Source organism: Leptidea sinapis, chromosome 2, assembly GCF_905404315.1.
Source record: "Leptidea sinapis chromosome 2, ilLepSina1.1, whole genome shotgun sequence".
Lineage (NCBI taxonomy): Eukaryota > Metazoa > Arthropoda > Insecta > Lepidoptera > Pieridae > Leptidea > Leptidea sinapis.
Window position 1 is genome coordinate 4849951 of NC_066266.1, and position 24263 is coordinate 4874213.

General features: G+C 34.2%; 1 protein-coding gene across 1 annotated transcript in view; it reads left to right on the forward strand.

Moving 5' to 3' along the window:
* Window positions 1-24263, forward strand: part of LOC126976724 (sperm surface protein Sp17) — a 131556-nt gene that overhangs the window by 93125 nt on the left and 14168 nt on the right. Inside the window, exon 4 of the mRNA XM_050825228.1 lies at window positions 21884-21984. Coding sequence (XP_050681185.1) covers window positions 21884-21984 — 101 coding nt within the window. The remainder of the gene's footprint in view (window positions 1-21883; window positions 21985-24263) is intronic.

Genomic DNA, 24263 nt, shown 5'->3' on the forward strand with positions numbered 1-24263 from the left:
TTGCTAAAAATATATATCTCAATGTAGTTGACAGAACAAGTTCTCAGAACTTGACTCAGTAAGTTGTTAACAGAATTTCAGTTTCAAATCACAAAGCTAGATGCTCACTCTACGAAACAAAGAAGGCTTTTAATCATTTTAATGGGGAGCCAACGTTGGCAGCTATCTAGATGTAGATCCCGACCTATATTTTATTCATATTTCTTGCTTTAAGACTCTTGAAACAAATTTGGGTGCACCGTCCTATTTAAATGAATAGACTGGAAGAATAAAATGTTTGAACTTAAGAAAATTCTTTGAATTCTTTTATTGTATGTGTGACGTTCTCGTTACAGATGTATATAATCTTAATATATATAAATTACGTGACACGTTGTTTGTCCGTGATGGACTCCTAAACTAATGAAAGGATTTTAATGGGGATTATTTCATGGAGTGTAGTTTAGTCCAACTTGAGAGATAGGATAGTTTTAATTTTGATTTGGGACCCAATATTAGTTTTATTTTCAATATTTGTTTTGTATGGACATATTTTGGAGGAGGACAAACGAGCGTACGGGTCATCTGGTGTTAAGTGATCACCTCCGCCCACATTCTCTTGCAATACCAGAGGAATCACAAGAGCGTTGCCGGCCTTTAAGGAAGGTGTACGCGCTTTTTTTGAAGGTACCCATGTCGTATCGTCCCGGAAACCCCGCACAAGGAAGCTCATTCCACAGCTTTGTAGTACGTGGAAGAAAGCTCCTTGAAAACCGCACTGTGGAGGACCTCTACACATCCAGATGGTGGGGATGATATCCTTATTTGTGGCGTGTCGTGCGAAGGTAGAAGGTGGTGCGAAGGTGGTTATATACGCAGTTAACATTTTTTTATGACAATAAAGGACGATATGAGCAGGACGTTCAGCTGATAGTAATTGATACGCCCAGTCTATACAATGCAATGTAATGCCGCTCAGGATTCTTGAAAATTCCGAAAATTCTGATCGGCACTACAATTAAGCTCGTCTCCTTGAGACTAAAGACGTTAAGTCTTATTTGCCCAGTTATTTTACTAGCTACGGCGCCCTTCAGACCGAAACACAATAATGCTTACACATTACTGCTTCGCGGCAGAAATAAGCGCAGTTCTGGTACCCTTAATCTAGCCGACGTCAGTTGCAAAGGAGACTTCCAATGGTTTACACACATCATCCATTAATCTTCTAAAAGACTACTATCTCCTCCTTACTTATGTTCGCCTGGTGCCAAAAAAACGAACATTACATAGCAGACTGTTACAGCTCAGTTTCAATTTCAAAAACTCAAAATTTCAAAATTTAAATAGTCAAGAAAACTCTCTCCACAGCACTCCTAAAAAAGATTTTATTAATATTTAAAGGAGGATGGCGAGAATGCATGTATTTTGGGTCCACATTGAAATAAGTGGCGTACATCATGGAAACTTATTAAGAATTGTAGAACGTAACATAAATAAGAAAAAAGGAAATCGTAAGTCTAAATAAGAAGGGGGAAAAAAGATATACCTAAAAGTAAAATATAACCTAAAATTATTAATCAATATCTATTGTTCAATCAATAATATGTATCTTATGTCTATGCCTAAATACTGTCTGCTTAAAGATAATACAATATTTTTGTGGAAGTTTTACCAGCAGCTAATAATTGAGGATTCACAATTCATTCCTTTTTCAAGCAGGTATCGAATCTTTTAAAGATACTTACCTACTGATTTTAGTATCAAAAACGATAATAATCTAATTGGACGTAGTTAAGCAGAAAGTTCTCACACTTTGGTCAAAATAGAGTTAAGTATGCCATCGTACTCCTGAAGGTCGAATCTGTCATGTAGTGAAAACCCTATTTTTCAAATGTACACGGAAACTTTTTTTTTGGATATTTAAGTGGAAGATTATTTAGAGCCCTAATTTCAAATTCCTATATTTAAAAAGTGCCTTTGTGTGGTTTGATTCCTTTCTGCTTAACTATGTCCAATTGTAATTCACAGTTATTGTGAATTATTTCTGAATTATTGATTTGAGTAGCTATAGATAGTTTGATGGTGTCAGAACATCCATATAAAAATGACTTGCCATGTCAAAAAATGTAGATGTCAATAATCAATTGCCCAAAACGTTCCAATAGTGCAAGATGACTTATTCTTTAATAAATTATAATAATTTATATCTTTTGACCCCCATAACTTAGCGCCTCAATAATTTTTGTATAAACATCTTATAAACTTATGTTTATAAATAATATAATCTTGTACTTCTACGATGTTTCCTTAATTTTTTAATTATGTGGGTAAAACTATGGGTAGTATGGGGTTAAAAACAACTCATACGCGATTTGATCATTAAATAAAACGTTTGCTTGAAAAGTGTACTCATAAACTTAGTACCCTACCGTAATAGACGAACCCTGTGTAAACGTGAGATAGCTATTCGTACATAAAAACCTAGGTGTGAGAAACAGACGGAATAGATGATGAAACTGTTTTGTAACAATTTAGTGCCCATTAGTCTCCTGTCAAATCGGACGTTGTAATTTAAGTTTTTATCGTTATTGTTCTGTGTTGTAATGGATATTCATTAAGAAATATAATCGTGTAGTGGGTCCACTCTCGCCATCCTCCTTTGAACTTAATTTATCAAACCACACATAATAAGCAACAGTAAATAAATATAAAGCTGTGAAATTCACCTGCAATTTAAAATCCATCGAGGGATGAAAGATTTCTTAGAGTCTTTTCAATAAAATTTTCAATTCATTTCTCGTTCCCGCGTTCCTTTTCTATGAGTCCAACCTAGATTAAAGTATCGATTTAAAAATCTTACAGAAGCAGAGCTTTGAATGACTTGGCGTGCATTTTATTATATTTGAACTGATTTTGTAGGTGCAAAGAGTTTTTCAAAGAGAAAAATTATTGCTCAAACGGCGTTTGATTTACTGGAAGAATGTTATCATTTGTATTATGTTTAGATATCTAACAATTTTTGCACAAGGCCTGGTAAGGCAAAGGAATTTTAAAAAGTTAAGGAGCAAAATCAAATTGGTTAAGTATGAATTTGTCAACTGACATTTTAACATTTAATTGTTCTTTAGTTGATGAAAAAATGAGTTAGTAGTGAGTTTTCAACTAAGCTACCATCATACTAGATGGGTGCCAAAGTCATAAACGTTTCATTAGACACCTCACAGATCCATCATCAGAAACTGGAAATCATCCAAAATCTTTTTTAAGAAGAATCACACGTACCCAAACTTGCTTTGCTTAGCTCCGCTGGCTTAGCTTGCTTGACTACTTGACCAACTGTTCCGTCATCGTATCCTGGAATTTCTTCAGTATAAAACTCCATCTAAAGACGTATCAAACGAGGTTGAACTTGAAATGGTTGCGTTGTTTTATCACAAAGTTCCCATGGCCATCTTAAAGCTCCACCATCACATCTTGTAAATCATTCAGCACCAGAGTATTTGCTGAAAGCAATACTAATGACCCCAAATGTTTACATTAAGAGTTGCCATCAATTTAAACACACACAATTCTTATAACCACTGTATTTGGGCAGAGTTTAACTTTGAATTCACAATAAGTGATGAGTACAAGAACTTAGAACTCTAGCTTATATATGGCATAACAGTCACCCATGGGTATTCCAAGCAAATGATTAAAACAATAACTAAGGATCTGAATATTGTGTGCTACTATACATCACTAACAGAGAAATAAAGTTATATAAATGTAACACGGACATGTAAAAAATAAGGAGGTGTCACCTTACATAACACTGTAGCACCAAAACAAGCCGATTAACGTGTAAATACATAGCCCCACGCACACACTTACACTACTACACCCATTATGAGAATTGTCATCGTCTGTGACAGATCAGTTTGCGTCTCAATAAAATATTTTAAAAATGCCGTCATGCCATATATGAGTATTTAAGGGAGAAAAAATTGTGTAACTAGTATCCCCTGTAACCGCACACACACACTAGCATAACGGTGCTTCACTTGCTAATATCACGGCCCGGAGTCCTTCTTTTTTTACTCGTCCGTGATATGTAAATGTTATTATTAATTGAGATATCTCATAACTTCTTGATGTTGGTAGCGCTTGTTAACACAATAGCTAATCAGTGTAAAAATATTGCTGACGTATTCCAGTTCTATCATCAGATTTTGGAACTCAAAATCGATCAGATAAACTTGTATTTAAAAAAAAAAATCTTACGGATACCTTCTGACTCCATCAATAAATCTTCAATTTATATTATTTCATTGTCACCGAAGATTCACAAATATATATGTAAATGTCAGCAAGTAATTTTTTATTTGTATGTATTAGATTTGGCCATTACTAAGTATTTACCACGACAAAGCAAATGAACCCAAATTCCATGTACTATCCTGATTAGCTTAGGAGGTCTCAGGGCTATCTTCCAATTTGGCCGTGTTCCTCCGGGGCATTCATGGCTTGTGGTAATGAATGAATGAATGAATCTACTGAAATATCATGTATCCTCTTTTTAATAATATAAAATAACTACAACGAAAACAATAATTAAATTATTTAATATACGAAAATTTTGCTGCATAACTGAAGACCGTGATAACGTGTAATAACATTCCAGATGTCACGACTTCTGACAAAATGGGATTCCTGTAGAAGAATGTAATATAAGGCGCTGTTCTTTTAAGATAAAATTTATTTATAATAAAGATTTGATAAACATACATGATGTTAACTATTCATTAGATATTCGAATGACGACCTGTATAGCCGAGTGGTTAGCGATCCTACCTACTAAGCTAGATGTCCCGGGTTCGAGTCCCGGTAGGTGCAAGCATTTATATGATGAATATGGATGTTTGTTTCCGAGTCATGGATGTTTAAATGTATTTATGTATGTTTATATGAATTTATGTATGTTTAAGTAAGTATATTGTATTAAATATATCATTGTCTTGTAACCCATAACACAGGCTATATATGCTTGCTCGGCTTATTAAGAAGGTACAAACAACAAATAGGACATCTGGATTCGAACCAGGGTCTGCTGCTTTCCGGATCACCCAATCCGTTTCCGAGAATCAGATTATATATACATATATATATACAAGAATTGCTCGTTCAAAGCCATTATTATCTTAAGATAATAATGACTCTTGAAATGTTGACCAAACTTACTTATAAAGTGGAAAGTTAGAGTAAGTCACGCCTTTCCATTTGGGCAATATACACCTTACTTCCAAGTGATGTTTAATACTCGCGTGAAGAAGATAATACGGTTCGTAAATGCTGCAGGGCTAGATATCGATTAATGACGGACAGATGGGGCGTTGGGGCAGTAAAGTCCTCGGATGGTGACCACGTACCGGAAGACATAGTGTTGGTAGGCCCCCCACAAGATGGACCGACGATCTGGTCAAGATCGCCGGAATACGTTGGATGAGGGCAGCGCAGGACCGATCGACATGGCGATCTTTGGAGGAGGCCTTTGTCCAGGATGGGCGTCTACCGGCTTAAATGATGATGATTACTAGGACCATCTAGGGCTATTAAAAAGTTGATCATTTTATCGAGGGTCTAAGATATTTAGAGTAATAAAACAAATATGTCTGATTTTAAGCAGGCTTTCAAAAATAACAAATTTATCTAGTCACATTGATCTGGGGTTGAGAAAGGGTTAAGTGAAGAAGAAAGTGGCGTCACAGGGCATACCTCAATCGGAAGTTCCTTTTTTTAGTGCAAATGGCATATCAAAAGAATATTAAAATGTCCCCACTTTCAAAGAAATTTCTAGGAACCGATCTTACCCCTTGTCCCAGCTTACCCCAATACACTAAATAAGGAGCACTAATAAATAGAACACTTTTAAAGGATTAAAAAGTGTGTAATTGTAACTTGTACACAAGATTTTTGCTAATTTTTTTTTAGATCTTTGATCAAGAAAGGTCTTAAAAAGTCGGGTTAACTAAAATAAAAATAAAAAATAAAACTTTTACGCAAACATCAACACAGTTTTTTTATTTAAATATGAAACACTCGCGTTATACAAAGGAAATACTAGCATACACTAATTAAAACTTGGCTCAGAAAAAATATTTACAACTTAAACACACTCGACATTTATCACGTAAAAATTTATTCACTACGCGAATATTTTATAGAGGGTAATGTTCAATATCAATTTGGAATGGGGTACTTTGGAACAGTAATTGCTTTTCAAAAAGGATATCAAGACGTACATAACTTTCAAGACACTTCCGAACAAAGGTCTGTGTTTCGGAAGACATGTCAATATGTGAATATGTGTGTTGCTGTCTCGTTTATGAAGACAGTGACAATTCTTTTGATCGTGACTTACGTATTCAGACCTTTTGCAATAGGGACCTTACTATCAACCAGTAGTTTCATCGATAAATGTATGAATACTTTCTATATCAAATACGAAGAAACATCGGAAAGAGATTCTAGCATCTAAACATATATAGGTATTTCTTAGTCAAAAATATAGATTCCAGAAAAGTAATCACATTTAGATTATAGATTGGTCTCCGCGCTGCCTCCAACTAGATACCGCAGGCGTAGTCGCAAAGTGCGGCAACTAATACTACGCTCAAGTGGGCGTACACGAGTCAATCTCGAACAATGTGTGACGTTGACGTGCCATATGTTCTGTTAAAATTTGCTAATAATTGAAACTATAATGCCGGGTTGCGTAGTAGAACTTTGAATAAATCTAATATATAAAATTCTCGTGTCATGGTGTTAAACATTGAACTCCTTCGAAATGGCTTGACCGATTCTCATGTAATTTTGAGTGCATATTGGGTTGGTCTGAGAATCGGACAACATGTATTTTTCATCCCCCTAAATGTTACGTGGTCCACATGATTTTTTATTTTTTATTTTTTTGGACATTTCTTTTTAATTTTTTTTTGATTATGAGTCCGCATTAAAAATACATACAACTTCAAATTTTCAAAGATACTGGGATCACATATCATCAGTAAGTATTTTGTACTTTATTAAATTTAATGTAAAATAACACGAAGCGTATGTTACCAATGAAAGATGCCGTTTAGTGTCATGATTCCACGAACACTAGCATATAGAAATAGGTGCCGCAATAAAAAAGCTATTGTTCTTAGGTAGTGCGGTATCTAATCTAAGTAATCACCATAAATTATATAATTAAAACTGTCTCCGAAACACGCTGCATATTACGGTTTAAGTATTATACGATCAATTCAGTAGTTTTACTTTAAGCGAAGAAAAAAAAGGCTTTCCATTTATAAGTATACTATATCATAAAATTATAAGTGTTCCGTGTTAACATTAATTATTTTAAGACAAAAACAATTTATATATACACATTGTACAGTATACAATTTCAGAAACTGCTCCTTTAAAAAATAATAATAATTATTTATCAGAAATAAAAAAAAAATCTTAAAATAATATTAATTACGTTTGATCAGTTTCAAAACAGTTTGAATATTGTTTTCACTGATGTATTGAAGCAAGCTACGGTTAATATTTAGTGTTCCTTTCAATTTGGTTGGTTTATATTCAAGTACATTTTTTTATGAAAATACGGGACGGGACGAGAAAGGTAGGTTCAGTTGATGGTAATTGATACGCCCTGCCCATTACAATTCAGTTCCACTCAGGTTTCTTGAAAAGCCCAAAAATTCTGAGCGGCACTACAATAATTGCGATCGCCACCTTGAGACATAAGATGTTAAGTCTCATCTGCCCAGTAATTTCACTAGCTACGGAGCTCACACATTACTGCTTCACAGCACAAATAGGCGCCGTTGTGGTACCCATAATCTTGTCGGCATTCTATGCAAAGGAGCCTTCCACTGGTTTCTGTTTCAAAATATACGCGAACAAAGTTGCAACCAATAATAAATATTAAATATAGACCTATCACTGGTAATTACCGCGTGTAATATCTGTTTGCTATGAATCAACAATGCTAATTTAGTATTCCGCTACAACAATCGATCCGTGTCGGGCGTTATGTCAGACTTTATAACACCTTAAATGTATTTTACTATTTCAAAGATTTTAGAATTATTTACACGAGAGCGGTCCCAATTTTATAATCTACAGTTAACTCCTATTTTCGTCAATATACAAATCAAATCAAAGTTAAATCACTTTATTTACGTAAATTAATTAATTAACATATATCAATGTCAAAAGTTTTCTTTTTACATTTACGACCATTTTGGAAAAGGTTGAGTAAAATAAACAATTATGTAGCATACGATGGTATTAAATTTTACAATAATTTACCAAAAAGGGTATCTGAATTATCAATAAATAATTTTAAATCTTTTATTAAACTCTTATGTCTTATGTCAAAGGCTTATTACAGAATTGAAGATTACGTAAATTATATTACAATGTGAAATTGATTAGTATTAGTTATTATTTTTTATGGATTTTATGGTTTAGCCTTGTATTGTTTTACTGGGTTGTATTATTTTAAACTATACTCGTATAATATGTTTTAACTTTTGTGTAATGAGCATGTATTTGAATTGTATTTTTGGTGATTCGCGTTGACGAGTAATCTGTGGATTTTATGTCAATAAAATATTTTTAACTTTGACTTGATCCGTGACAGAAATTAGACAAGTTGTGTACTAGAAGTAGTACAAGTATAACCCCAGCACAAATCCAAAATGGCGGTCATTCAATAAAATAATAGTTTTACAACTATAATAAATTACATTTATTCAAACAAAACAAATCTTATAACTATATTTACAATACTATGACTACTTACATAAAATTAAAACTATCATTACGTGGAAGCGTACCAAGAATATGTAATTTTTATTATTTTTTACATTTTCGCGTTGGATAGCTAGGCTGATCCGTTGACCGAGATAGCTGTCAGCGCTTAGGCTTCCAGTAGCCTTATTGAGACGCGAAGAGACAGTATTTTGAACATTCTCCGCGCCTCTGGGCCCCACGGGCTAAACTATAATTGAAAAGTAAATAGGGTGAATTAAATTTTGGAAATTTTGACCCAAAGACGCGAGTAGTTTTGGCAGTCCTCTCTTATACCGTGGTACTGTATCTATATCCAACACACACTTGGCCGGTTTTTATTTTTATATCAAGAGTCACGTTACCCTAAAATGTCAAAAATTCTCCATTTATATCGAAAGCGGCATTAGCTATTTAATTCATTATCGCAATATTTCATTGTATGGCTTCAGATTTGAAATTTGTAACAAAGTTCCTGAATAATTACTAAGCAGGAATTTGGCCTCATTTTGTTGAGCTTGGTGTACAATAGCATCGCAATTAAATATTTTATGTTACCTGCTTTGTGCGAATTTAATAAATGACTGTCAAAGGATTTTCGGCGTTATCGGTGTTATGTTATTTTGTTCAATATAATATAAGTCTAAACATCGCTCATTTGATTCAGTCTCGTGTCAGATTTTGGCGAGTCAACACATCCTGAGGATGCCTCGTGTAGAGGCGAAACACTTGTCGAATTGTTTAAAGACAAATATGGGCGGAATTAACACTAAAGAAAACTTAAATCATTTGTATAATTATGGATTTCCGCAAAGTAACGCCTACTTCAATAATTTTTTTTTGCTCATTTGATTAAATCCAAATATTTCGTCATTCTTATTCATGTATTCACCCCCACATTATGTCAATTTATTTACTTAATAAACATGAATACCAGTGGGAGGCTCCTTTGCACAGGATGCCGGCTAGATTATGGGTACCACAACGGCGCCGATTTCTGCCGTGAAGCAGTAATGTGCAAGCATTATTGGGTTTCAGTCTGTAGGGCTCCGTAGCTAGTGAAATTACTGGGCAAATGAGACTTAATATCTTATGTCTCAAGGTGACGAGTGCAATTGCAGTGCCGCACAGAATTTTTGGGATTTTCAAGAATCCTGAGCGGCACTACATTGTAATGGGCAGGGTGTATTAATTACCATCAGCTGAACTTCCTTCTCGTCTCATCCATTATTTCCATAAAAAATTACTTTAAAAACAAACACCGCTCATCCAATTAATATCTATCATACAAACATATCATACAAACAAGCTATTATGCTTACTCTTATTACCTGAATGTTTGAAGTAAAGCTTTTTATAGAATCGTTGTGATTTAAAACTCGATGAAACGAAAAAGCGAGACGAAAGAGGCGCCTTTGCCAGCTATAATTAATACAACTTTTATTTTGGCCGCCGCGCCAAATTATGATTTCAACAATATAGATATCGTATCCGAAGTTCTCGAGGTTTTAATCCAAGATGGCCGCCGCGCAAATTTATTTCATCGACAATCATATAGCTATAAAACAGTAAGAAAGATCCTGAATAACATAAATGATGGGCATAGATGATCACCTACCATCTAATGAATGAATGAGAATGACAAAAAAATCCAGATCTATTTTGAAATAAAACTCTTATACCGGAAATAATATAACATCAAACACCGAAAATCCTTCAAGCATTAGCCATTATTATTTTAATTCAAACAAAATTGCATTCAATATTTAATCGCGTTGCTTTTGTACACTAAGCTCAACAAAATGAGGCCAAATTTGTGGTACATAATTATTCAAGAACTTTCCTTAGTATACTAATTTCAAATCTGAACCTTTATGATGTGATTTGCTTTACAGAATCAAATATTTATAAATGCCGCTATCGATATTATGAGAGGAGTTTAGACATTTTAGGGTTTTGGTGACACTCAATATAAAATAAATATCTTCAAGTTGTGGAGCGGGTCGTACCTTCACTAATATGTCGAGGGCTTCCTTTAAAGCCGGCAACGCTCCTGTGTTACCTCTGGTAGTACAAGAGAAGGGCGGCGGTGATCAGCTAACACCAGGTGACCACGCTCCGTTATCCTCCTTTTCCTAAAACTAATCAAAAGAATATGATAAGGGTTAACGGTGGCTGCTCCACACATCATGCCCGTATCCAACCGTCCATTGAGGTGACAACTTACTCTTATCACAGCGAATCCTTTTTTTTTAGTAATTTTGAAAGATAGCCCCATTAATCTTAATATATATAAATTACATGACACGCTGTTTGTCCGCCATAGACTCCTAAACTAATGAACAGATTTTAATGGGGATTACTTCATGGAGTGCAGTTTGGTTCAATTTGAGAGATAGGATAGTTTTTATTTCGATTTAGGACCCATAATTACTTTTATTTTCAATATTTGTTTTGTATGGACATATTTTCTATGAGAGAATTTAGTGACGCACGGTGTGACAGTTCCGCTGTGAAACAATTTAATTATAACAACAGGGAGCATATTTTACGAAATAATTTTTGATGTTTTGAAATATTATTGGTAAATTCCTATAAAACAGTATTTTTTTATTATCTACAGGGAAACGTCTGTGGAGGCAGCTAGTTTCTTATATTTTTATATTTTAAAATGTTATGCTAATAACAATAACGGCCGTTCCCAATATAATATCTACAGATAGCGATAAATAACTACCGTGTACTGTCAATAATTAGTTCTCAATAATCTGAAGCTGTCCCAATATACCCGATAAGTCATTCTTATCGCCTTATATTGGGACGCGTGAATTGCAATTTCCATACAAACTTCTATCGCTGGTAAACTATACGTCGTCCCATTGACAGACAGCGTGCACGGATAAGGTGAGTTACCTTCGATTAGCTTATTGGGACAGAAAAGTCAACAATAGTTACAATTTTATTAGTATATTCAAATTCAAATATTTTTATTCAAAATAGGCTTCATAATCACTTATTGAACGTCAAAAACTACCACCCATTTAAAAGAGACTGCCTCAGACCTGAGAAGAATGGGCGCAAGAAACTCAGAAAGGTACAATACATTTACTATATTTGTTGGAGTTGTCAGAAATAAAAAAGCCGCCTGGGAGCTTTAAATGAAAACGCTGTCTAAACCCTTGATATTATATTTTGATTGGCTACAAAACCATGATCTCAAAAGTTTGTTTTGACTGACATTGTCATTAAATATTGACAAAAATATTTTAAAATTGCGACCTCTCGTGTCAGAAATTCAAAAATGCCTTTGATATGCAAAAATATGTATATGATGTTATAAATTCTGGCACGACGCCCGACGCGGATCGATCGAAGTAACGGAATATTAAATTAACTTTATGAATTCGTAGCAAACAAATATTGCTCACGGTAATAACTAGTGATAGATATCAAATTTAAATTTCTTCAAAGACAAAGTCAAAAGTCAAAGTTTTTATTTGAATAAACATGTTACGTAAATATTATAAAGTACCCCACTTATTCATAATGGCCCGCTAACTTAAAACAGCCGCTAAGGAGTGTTTTTTGTCATTCTGACTTAGGTCAGTAGAAGAAGACAGAGTGAGAATTAGCAATGCTTTAAGTTAGCAGACTATTATGAATAAGGGGGTACATGTTTGCCACATTTATGACGTGCAAAGTTTACAAAATACATTTCTAAATCGTTAGTAGCAATAATATTAATTTAACAAAAGATTAGTAGAAGTATTATTTAATATTGTTAAAAAAAATGTAAATTTTCTAATTGAAAATATTCGTCTAATGAATATAAGCAGTATTTAGTAAGGTATCTTTTCAGTTTAGATTCCTATTTGACGATACCTCCCTTTATTGGTACTTATTACATGATATAATTGGTTGGAACCTTCTTTTAGGTGACAAGAGCTGTGTCAGAAGATTCTTCTATATCTATCATCATAAACTTGGTACCTACTTGATATTAATAATCTGCTAAATTACATTTTTGAGGCTTGTATAGTGCGTAACCATAAATATATTTTCACGTCAGCTGTTGAGGTGAATGCTAGAGCAACAAGACAACCACATAGACTAGTTTTGAAACATTGTCCTAAAACAACACTTAAAAGCAGCCTTAAGGTCCTCATCTATTCCGTCTCTTTCTCACACCTAGGTTTTTATGTAAACAGAGTTATCTCACTTTCACACAGGCTTCGTCTATACTAAGTTTATGCCTGCATTAGTATTTTCCTATACTTTCCCAGTTAAAAAACATACACCGTAAAAATAAATAAAGCTAAGTTAAAATCAAGATACTTAATATTACAAATTTTAATAAAAAGAGTTTTAATTAAAATATGTATATATTATGAAAATGGTCTTTGTTTGAGGCTCTTTCAAGCCTAAACTACTGATCGAATCGACATTAATCTACCACCATTCGAGGCGAAATTCATTGTAGATGGTTTATGGCTATTTTTCGAATTCCAACGTTCCTTCATTAATTTATTTCCTCTTAAAATTCAAGAAGAAGCGGGCGGGAACGGCTAATTAAAAAATAAAATCAAAAATGTATTTCTTTCTAGGTTTTATCACATAGCCGATGAAGACTATGCCTTATAATGCTGGTCACGAGAACAAACCACATTACCCGACCATGTTTTGCGACGAAATTACTTTCATGTACACACTGCTGAATTGCCTTACTTAACAATGTGCGGTAGAACCATTATTAGGGTCCGCTGGAAAATGGTGTGATTATCCTTAGTACCTACATTTTAAGTGACACAATGGTAGATAATCTAAACAATTTTTATAATACGTCTGGGATAGATTACACAAATTAAATTTAAAAATAAAATTTATGAACGATACGGAACTCGAACCCGCTACCTGTCGCGTTCCGTGCGAGCGCTCTTTCGAACAACAAATCTAATCATTAAGAAAAAAAATTAAAGATTAAACCATTTAATTTTTTGTCTCTTAAATATATTCTAGATATTGCAATGTTCAATATTTTCCAAGAACTTTTCTGTTAATCATAATGTTAACACCAGCAACGAACATAAACTTGTTATGCCTACTATTCGGATTCGGTTAAGTCTAGTAAATAACTATTTTGTTAGACGATGTATATGCTTTTACAGCACGACCTCAGATACAAACTTTCTACGAAATCCGAAAGAAAAACGTTAAGAAATTGTTAAAAGACGTTTATGTGATAAAGGTTACTATAACATAAATGACTTTCCTCATGATACAATCCCAACGTGTTTCTTGTAATGGAGTACCCCTAGAGGCTATTTTATACTAAAGAAACCCCCGCTGAGTTTCTTGCAACCATTATTCAGTTCCTAGGCTTACATTTTCGTACAGGCATACAATTCAATGAGTGATTTAATAAATAAAGTTACGGTTAAAGAATTTATTTCTCATAAGAATTTACAAGTTAACAATTAAATATATCATAACAAGAAAACAATTTTATAACTTAAATTAATTCATATTCAAATTCAAAAAAATCTTTATTCACTGTAAAACTTTATAAATTACTAGCAAACGTTCTATTGCCGATATTCAAATCGCGATACAACAGTAACTGTTGATCGTAGATGGGTGAAAATGGAGTTGTATGTATTTTTTAATGCTGACTCATAATCAAACAAATTAAAAAAAATGTCCACAAAAATTAAAAAAAAAACGTGTGGACCACCCTTAACATTTAGGGGAATGAAAAATAGATGTTGTCCGATTCTCAAACCTACCCAATATGCACTAAAATTTCATGAGAATCGGTCAAGCCGTTAAATTTTTTTATATTAGATTTAGTGCAAGTCAGGATGAAGTACAAAAGTTACAATAGCATTCAAATGAGTATAACAATATTCATTAACAAAAAATTTAGAAACATTAATCCCAACTATGTTTATCATTCAAATAATCTTCCACATTATATTAGGCCTTAGATGTTAACTTTTTTTATACGATAAATTTAATTTTTTAATTAGTAAGTAAGTAATATTTTAATATTCATTATATCATTTGGGAGTTCATTACAAAATATAACTCAATCCACTATAAAAGACTTGGCAATTTTACAGAGCCTAGTAGATAGAAATATAAAAGTAAATGACGGTAAATTTAGTTTAAATATAAAAAAAATGTTAAAACATCTTAGAACATATTTACAAATCATATTTGTAATAAAAAAATATGAATTTGAATTAATAGTCATACTACAAATATACAAATACCTTTTACAATTTTGAACTCATTCAGTCGGCAATAAAACAAGTCAATCCTATGTGGGACTACGCCTAAATTTCGCAATGCGACTGTGTTAGGCGTGTGCCATATAAGATTAGTTCTGGCGCGCGGAATTACGAATAGTTGAAGTCGTTTTAGCCTTTTCGCTCGTCCAATTGGTACCTAGAGCTCTATTTGATTCAGTAGAGCTGGATGAATGATATTGGACATAACTCAGCACTCATCTCGAGTCGATGACTATAGTAGCAGTAGATCGACCAGGTTCTCTGAAGCATAAACTTACGGCCGTTTTCAATAATCTATCCTTAGTTTAACTTACTAGAGGTAGACAAAACTATACTTTTACGCTTACTTACATTTCAATAACCTATCGAAAGATAGCATTGCACTATAACTAATAATACAACTTTGGCACTACAATTGCGCTCGTCACCTTGAGACATAAGATGTTAAGTCTCATTTGCCCAGTAATTTCACTAGCTAGGGCACCATTCACACCGAAACACAGTAATGTTTACACATTACTGCTTCACGGCAGAAATAGGCGCCGTTGTGGTACCCATAATTTAGTGGCTTCGTTTGCAAAGGAGCCTCCCACTGGTTCTATATAGACGTATAAATTATCTAAGGTCTATCTTTACTAAAAGGCATAAAAGGCATTTATTTTCTCAAAATTGATTTCTTTAGATGTCAATTTTAATATGCTAGATACTACTAACGCTTCGGAAACAAATGGCGCTCTGTGAGAGAAGAAGCGGCGCAAGAAACTCTCCCTGCATTCTTTTTTTGCGCTTTTTTTAATAAACATATACAATATTCTAAGCTTTTAAAGCCTAGTGAAAAACAATTGAACTTTTTAAATTTAGAATGTTCTAGCTGTCATATGAAAAAAAATTAACTCTGAAATAACACACCAGGGAGGCTGCCCTCAGTGCAAATCTAAAAAATATAAAATAAAACCAGGTGAATACAGAAACTAACGGAATGAAAACTAGAATAAGGATAAAAAGTAACATGCACAGTCCACTAGGCAAAGTTACATTAAATATTCATTATTCCGCACGAACCCTGGAACTTTCTCAATTAGAACTTAGCTATGCTTGAAGTTAGAGACTGGGGGTTTGTGTGGTGATTTTACGGATACTAAAAAGTGAATTTGCATCGAAGAGGGAATCGATCAATTGTTGCGGCCCTCTTTTATAATATATCATGTCATTATAATGTATAATGATAATGCCGGCTAGATTATGGGTTAACACATTACTACTTCCGCCGTGAAGCAGTAATGTGTTAACATTACTGTGGCGCCGTAGCTAGTGAAATTACTGCGCAAATGAGACTTAACATCTGATGTCGCATGGTGACGAGCGCAATTCTAGTGCCGCTCAGAGAGTTTGGGTTTTTCAATAATCCTGAGCGGCAGTGCATTGTAATGGGCAAGGCGTATCAATTGTCATCAGCTGTTCAGCTTTCAGATGAGCAGGACGAACGACCTCTTATCTCTCGTCAAAAAAAGGAATACGATGCTGTGGGTTGCATTGATTGTAAATCAGCCGAGTGTCTACATGTATAGTGACATTATAGTAAATCTAGGTTGTCAAATAGTATATAGTAGTATAATGTATATCACGAATGAATTTAGCAGTGTGAGACTTCGAGCGTTCTGATTGGTTATTTTTTTTTCGTACGCAATTTGCAAAACAATAATAGTAAAGTAAAATAAATAAAAGTAAAAAGAAATTACATACACGCATTAGAGCGTGTATGCAATTTGCCATCTTAAAATAATGTTGAAGTAGTAGTGAACTATTTGTGTGACCGATTTGGTTATGGCACCCGCAGGCAAGCTACGCTTGGCTCGTGCGTCTAAATTTTCAAAATATTATTATTACCAGGCCATTAAATTGTCAGAAATGATGTCTATATACGGCCGCTCCTGTTTAATTATAATATCAATAGTGAAATTGTAATATCACGGCTTTGACAATATACCTACGACATATATTCGAATACAAATACTCTTAAAATGCATTACATAGCGATTTATATTACAGTATCAATTTAAGGAGAGTAAACTACCTTCGTGTTTTACATCGGTAAAAATCACAGACAGAAATCAAATCAATTCTTACATTTACAATGCGCTTCAAATTGAATCAATTTTACAGAACACGTTTGCTGAATTTAAATTGATTCATGCTATTACGGTACGATTTTCAATTTACTTCTTTAAGTAAACAATAGTAGAGGATCCTATTCTATATTGTCGAGCTTTACAAAGGCTATTATTGTTTAATTTAACTTGCATAGTCTTGATAAGCGAAGATGGGTATCTGATATGTGCGTCTTATATAACATTGCGAATGGTTTTATGGATAGTCATCTATTAAGTTTGATAAACTTTAAAGTGCCAATACGATCTGTGCGTATTCATGTTTATTTTCGATCAATTCCTCAAATAATAATGTATCGCATAACAACCCGATTATGAGAATTTGTAGAGAATTTAATGAAGTGTGTGCTGGTTTTCATATATTCTTTACAAATATACACTTGTTTAAAAATACTCTTGATAAAACTTGTTATTTTACGTAAAATAATTTAATGTTTAACTTAAATTTCGTTATAATCTAATTTCTGTTGTGTCCACTTATTATTTTTTTTCTGTATTTGGTGAATGACGTGTACAATTTTAATTGGATATCAGGATCATTAAAATATGTTGTACTTGTTATTAGATGATAGTTTTATCTTGTTATCTGTATTGAACCTACTTGTAAATAAATAAATAATTAAAGAATGTCGCAAAAGTCAGAAAATTTGTGAAAACCTTAGAAACTATTTATTAGTTGAAAAAGTTGGAGATTTTCAAATAAAAAAATTACTTATCAATTTTAAACATTTGTTTATTATAATTTAAAACCATTTAATTGAGACGGCTAAAAACATTATTTTCTGTTAGAAAACAAAAGTTAGCCTCAAGTCGCCCAATAGACTCACTTAAGTACTTTTTATGTTGTTTTAAAGCTAAAAAATAAATAAAAGTTTTAAAAAAACACACTTTTAAACGCAGATCTTAATATATATATTTGTTTTGGGCGTCTGTTGTAACTGAACTCCTCCTAAACGGCTGGACTGTATTTAACAAAACTTTCTGTGTTTCTTCAGGCGGATTCGAGAATGGTTTAGATTCTCAATTCCGTCCATATAATATATTTCTCCTGCTCATGTGTATGTTAGTGAACTCCTCCTTACGTGAATTTGGATCGATATTTCAAATTTAAGTGTGTACAGGACAACGACCGTTGGGTCCAATAGTATTTATTATATGTAGAGTTTATACTATAGCGATACAAAGCAAATTATTATTATAAGTGAAATATCTCAGTATTTATTATCGTGCAAGAATCGTCTCTACCGGAGATTACTTACAAGCAAAATATGATTTGTTCGTCTTTTCAATTTCCTGTTCCGTCACAAATACTATTAACTTCAATGGTTCATCTTCAAATCAACACAGATAGCGACCATCAAAATATGTTCATTATTAAAATATATTCATAAGAAAATCTTATTAAAGTAAACTTATACATAACAATCTGAAAGACTGTGTCTTTCCAGAATTGAGGTGAAGCTAAGATTATTTCTTGTTGAGTTGTTTTACAATGTCGCTTAGGGCACATGAGCAAATATATGGATTATTCCAATAACATTGCGTTGAACTGAATGAAAGGGAGATTTTCTTGCTGAATATGCCAATTATTTTTAGTTGAATGATAGAGCAAAGGAGTGTTTTGTTTTTAAGAGTCTTTGCTGAATCGAATTAAAGCTGAGACTGTTTGTACAATTTCTCTTAGTACACATGAGCAAATATATGGAATATTCCAATAATATTGCGTTGAACTGAATGAAAAAGAGTTTTTATTGGTGAATATGCCAATTATCTTTAGTTGGATGATAAAGCAAAGGAGTAATTTTGTTTCTCAGAGTCTTTGCAGTTAAAGCTGAGATTGCTTTTACAGTGTCTCATAGTACACATGAGCAATTATATGGAATGTTCCAATAATATTGCGTTAAACTGAATTAAAACGAGCTTTTCTTGGTTAATATGGTACTTATCTATAGTTTTATGATAAAGCTAGATATATATAGAGAGTGATTTTGTTTCTTTATTTGAAGCATTAATCTCTGGGTTTACCGGTTAAATTAGAATGATTTTTTTATACGATATCCAGATTCATGCGCATTAACGTAGACTAACTTACACTTACTTAGACATAGACTAAACTTCTCAGATAGTTTTAAATATTATTTATTGTGAAGTGACTTGGAAGAAAATGCGGTATATAGAAGAGAAAAAAGAATAGAATATCACTACAATAACATAACATATTGCAACAACACTTGTTAAACTTCGTGAGGCTACATCAGTTCGTAGAGGGGCTTTGATATGGGGAGAAGAACTAATAAGAAACTTCCAGGCCATCTCTTAAAAGGATTGGCTAATAGACTTAGTTCTGTAGCACACGCGGTTAAAAAGATTTGACAATTAACTGGCATAACGGCGTGATTACTTTACTTCAGTTATTTTCATAGTATTATGTCCTATGGTATATTGTTATGGGGTAATGCTGCCGATATTAATATTATCTTTGTGCTGCAGAAGAGGGATACACGCTATTAATAACCTGATCAACCCCAATATTTGCATATTAGGAAATTTACTTGAGATGTTGCTCTTTCAAATATTCGAGTTGAGCATCAAATGTAAAGTAGATACTGTAGATGAAGCCATTATCTGAGAGTTGAACAAAGACATACGAACTGTCACTATGTCACTTGAACGGTTGGCTCAGTGGAAGAGCGCTCACACGGAACGCGAGTGCTTACGGGTTCGAGTTCCGCATCGTTGATAAATTTAATTTGTGTAATAATTAATCCCAGAAGTGAGGGTTTTTAAAAAATAACAAATTGTTTATACAGATATAAATCATGTAATGCGGTACCACGAGGCGCTCAGTAGGTATAAAAATTCTTACCAAACATTACACTAAATCAAAATGTAAGTCAAGTAAAGTTTAGATTAGAATGTGTAAGCGTCATTTGGCTGTAATATGTAATTGTACGCCTTTCCTGGCAATACCATAAAGCTACAATATCTCGCAATTATTTTGTAGTGTTGTTGCCAAGTGTTATTTTGGTTACAAAGAAATATATTTCCTGCCGCAATGCAGTTAGTATTATGTTCTCGTCGCTATGGCTCAAGGTTTTAAATAGTTTTCTGAATAAACAATGGGTCTTGTGATTGGTGGACTAGTTTTACATTTGAATGTACTATGGTACTATGAATTGCTTTGTATTGTTTTTTATCAGGCAGTTGTGGCAGTAAGAGGAGTCATCTCAAATCGGGGGGATACGACGAAGGGAGCCTTTTTTGCATATGCTGTGCTATCGTCTGCATAGCAATGAATACTGCTGATTTGCAGCATATCACTGAAATGCAGAACAAACAGTGTAGGGGATTTGCCATAACAAAAAATTGCAACAAAGAGAATTGCGGCGCAAACAACGTGATCAGTCCTATGTGTACGCGAATGAAATCGCGAGGTATCAGCTAGTTAAGTATTAATATTAGCTGCACTGTTCAGAGAAAACTGGAACATGATTAAAAACTCTATATATCTGGCTAACATACATGATTAACTATGAGGGCAAAAGTAATATGGTGTTGCAAGAGTACCTATCACTTACTTTTACTACTTTTCGTTTGTTTCCTACAAAAGAACCTTGAAAAAAATACAAGCCACTTACAAAATAAATAGCAAACACGAAACATCTTTCATTTATTGTACCTCGTACACAACATCAATCTTGTAAGCTATCATTTTGTGCCGGCGGAAACAGGCTGCAAATAAAAACTTACCAAAAAGGTTAGTAGTGACTTTGCTTTTTTCCGAACCGGTTTTTTGCGATGAAAAATGATATTCGCTTGGTTATTATATCATGTTTAATGTGAATTGTTACCCATATTTGTTGGTTCTGTTGCTTTTGGGTTTTCACTTTCTTATTAATGGCACTTTGAACGATAGTGTGTGGCAAGCCTATTTTGCAACAGCTTAAATTGTTGGTCACAAAGCAACAGTACATTATATTTTATGATAGTTTGAGATGGACTCTTAAGAGGGTATCACAATAGGAATTTCTGAATAGATTAATTAATGTTCGTTATTAACTACAGAGTTTTTATTAAATAAAATCATGTACTTCTCTACCAGTGGGAGGCTCCTTTGCACAGGATACCGGCTAGATTATGAGTATACAACGGCGCCTATTTCTGCCGTGAAACAGTAATGTGTAAATATTACTGAGTTTCGGTCTGAAGGGCGCCGTAGCTTGTGAAATTACAGGGCAAATGAGACTTAACATCTTATGTCTCAAGGTGACGAGCGATATTGTAGTGCCGCTCAGAATTCTTGGGTTTTTCAAGAATCCTGAGCGGGACGGCATTTTAATGGTCAGGGCGTATGAATTACCATCAGCTGAACGTCTTGCTCGTCTTGTCCCTTATTGTCATAAAATAATGTATAAGTATAAATTCTCGTATATTGGATGCATCAACCTCTTTCATACGTTGGTGTTGGTTTCTTTCATACGTGACTACCATGAATCACTAGATTACTGTCATAATTAATAAGCACACTAAAAATGAGAATCGAGTGATCAGAAATACTATATAAATACTATAATTAGCCTTATTTCTGCATTGAAAATAATTCAGGGTGTTTCTTCTCAGATCTATGCAACGCAGCAACGAAAATTCAAGCATCATTCCGCGGCCACCAGGCACGCAAACAAACCCAGGTGGTGGAGAAAACCAAGGAAGAACAGGATAAGGTAAATGAATGATTGGATCATAGTTAATGTGCTTGATATATGCTGGACTTCTATGTGTCTAAATATATCTCCACTACATATTCAAGACTGTGTTCTGTTCTGACGGCTGTGTTCTGGAACCGATATGTCTAAGATAACTTCAAACAGAGAGAATACTCTCAACTCGAAGGCCAGCAACGTGTCTTTTTACCTCTGCTATAGCAGGAGTAGTCTACCTATCAGCAGGTTGTATCTCACTAACCATAACAGCTACAAAATCTGTCAGGGTATGTGAAATTTAAATCCATATAATAGCAGATTTAATAGCATTTAAACCAATATTCGGTCAAACCTTTATGCAACGCCAAAGAGTCAATCAATGACTTGATCATCTTACGGCCGTTCCCAATATACTATCTACAGATAGAGATACATTACTACCTTCTACTGTCAGTCATTAGCTGTCAACAATCTGAAGTTGTGTCAATATACCCGATAAGTCATTCTTATCACCTTATATAGGGACGCGTGAATTGCAATTTCTACACAAACTTCTATCGCTGGTAAGCTATACGTCGTCCCATTGGCAGACAGCGTGTACAGATAAGGTGAGTTACCGTTGATAAGTTTATATGGGACAGAAAAGTCAACGATAGTTACGTTTTTTTATCTCAAGTAGTCCACAACTGGAGATAGACTGAATATTGGAAATGGCCGTAAGATAACTTCAAGCAGAGAGAATATTCTCAACTCGAAGGCCAGCAACGTGTCTCTTTACTTCTGTAATAGTAGGAGATGTCTGTCTATCAGTAGGTTTTAACCAAAATAGCTAGAGAAATTGTCCGAATATGTAAATAGCAGATTCAGTAGCATAAAAAACAACTATTCAATGGTCGGATCTAACTTGATCGTCGGTGATTTGAACCACTCTTAGTTTTATGCGGTCAAATGGAGGAAGTTGGTACTGGACCGTCGACCGTCCGTGTAGGTGCTCCCTCCTCCTCGTCGTTTTCCTCATTGCTGAGGGTCATGATTTCTCTGAGGATTCAACTTTTGACAATAGTTCGCCATCTGTGTCTGTCTTTGACTACATGCAGTGCGTCATGAAGTCCGTTATCCAGGGATGTACGGATTTGGTCAGACCATCTTATATGGCTGCGACCTCTGGGGCATCGTCCGTCTATCTTCCCAGTGACCATCAGTTGTTCGAGGTTGTGGCCATCTTTTCTGGCGATATGTCCAAAGAACTCTAAGATTCTACGGAGGCAGATGGAAACCAGGAAAACCAGACTCTTGGTTTGATGGATTGGTTGGTGCGGAATGCTGTCCTAAAAGCACTCCATGTGAGGCAAATTTTCGCTTTAATTTTTAATTTTTCATGAAGAAAATTTTTAGGCCAATTTTCGCCTTTTAAGACTTGAAATACTGTCTCGGCTCACTGAAATAATCATGTCTTGTCTATCCAATGACCACTGAACTGAACGTAGCTCGAATAATACTGACACAAGCTGACGCAGTAAGACTACGTTATTTAGAGTAAGAGTAAGATCTTTTAGCAGAGAACAAACCTGTGTGTTCTCAGGGACAAACTGGACAAAATTAAACCGGCCCTATTTTAGAACCTATTTTAGTTCATCATTCACTTTTAAACCGTAGTATAACGATACCACGATAGCTTACTCCGCAAAAACCTTCGAAAAACGGAAACAAAAATATCGAAGGGAGAAATTCTAGGAATCCCATCCTCGCGTAACATCGTGTTTGGTAGAATCCGCCCTGAGTACTCTTTACAATTTTTTTTGTACCAATTTTTTTTGATGAAAATAAGGTACGAGACGAGCAGGACGTTCAGCTGATGGTAATTGATACGCCCTGCCCATTACAATACGGTACCGCTCAGGATTCTTGAAAAACCCTAAAAATTCTGAGCGGCACTACAACTGCGCTCGTCACCTTGAGACATAAGATGTTAAGTCTCATTTGCCCAGCAATTTCACTAGCTACGGCGCCCTTCAGATCAAAACACAGTACTACTAACACATTATTGCTTCACGGCAGAAATAGGCGCCGTTGTGGTACCCATAATCTGGCTGGCATCCTGTGCAAAGGAGCCTCCAACTGGTTATTGTATATGTTACGTTACTGCAAGTTGTGACTAGTGAGAACCGAGTAATTAAGTTTAAAGTGATCCCGACTTGTCCATTTTTAATAAGTATAAAGTAAAATAAAGTTTATAAGTATATAAGTTTCGGGTGACGATAATATTTCCAAAAGTGTGTTAGTCTCATACTCGAGTGAAG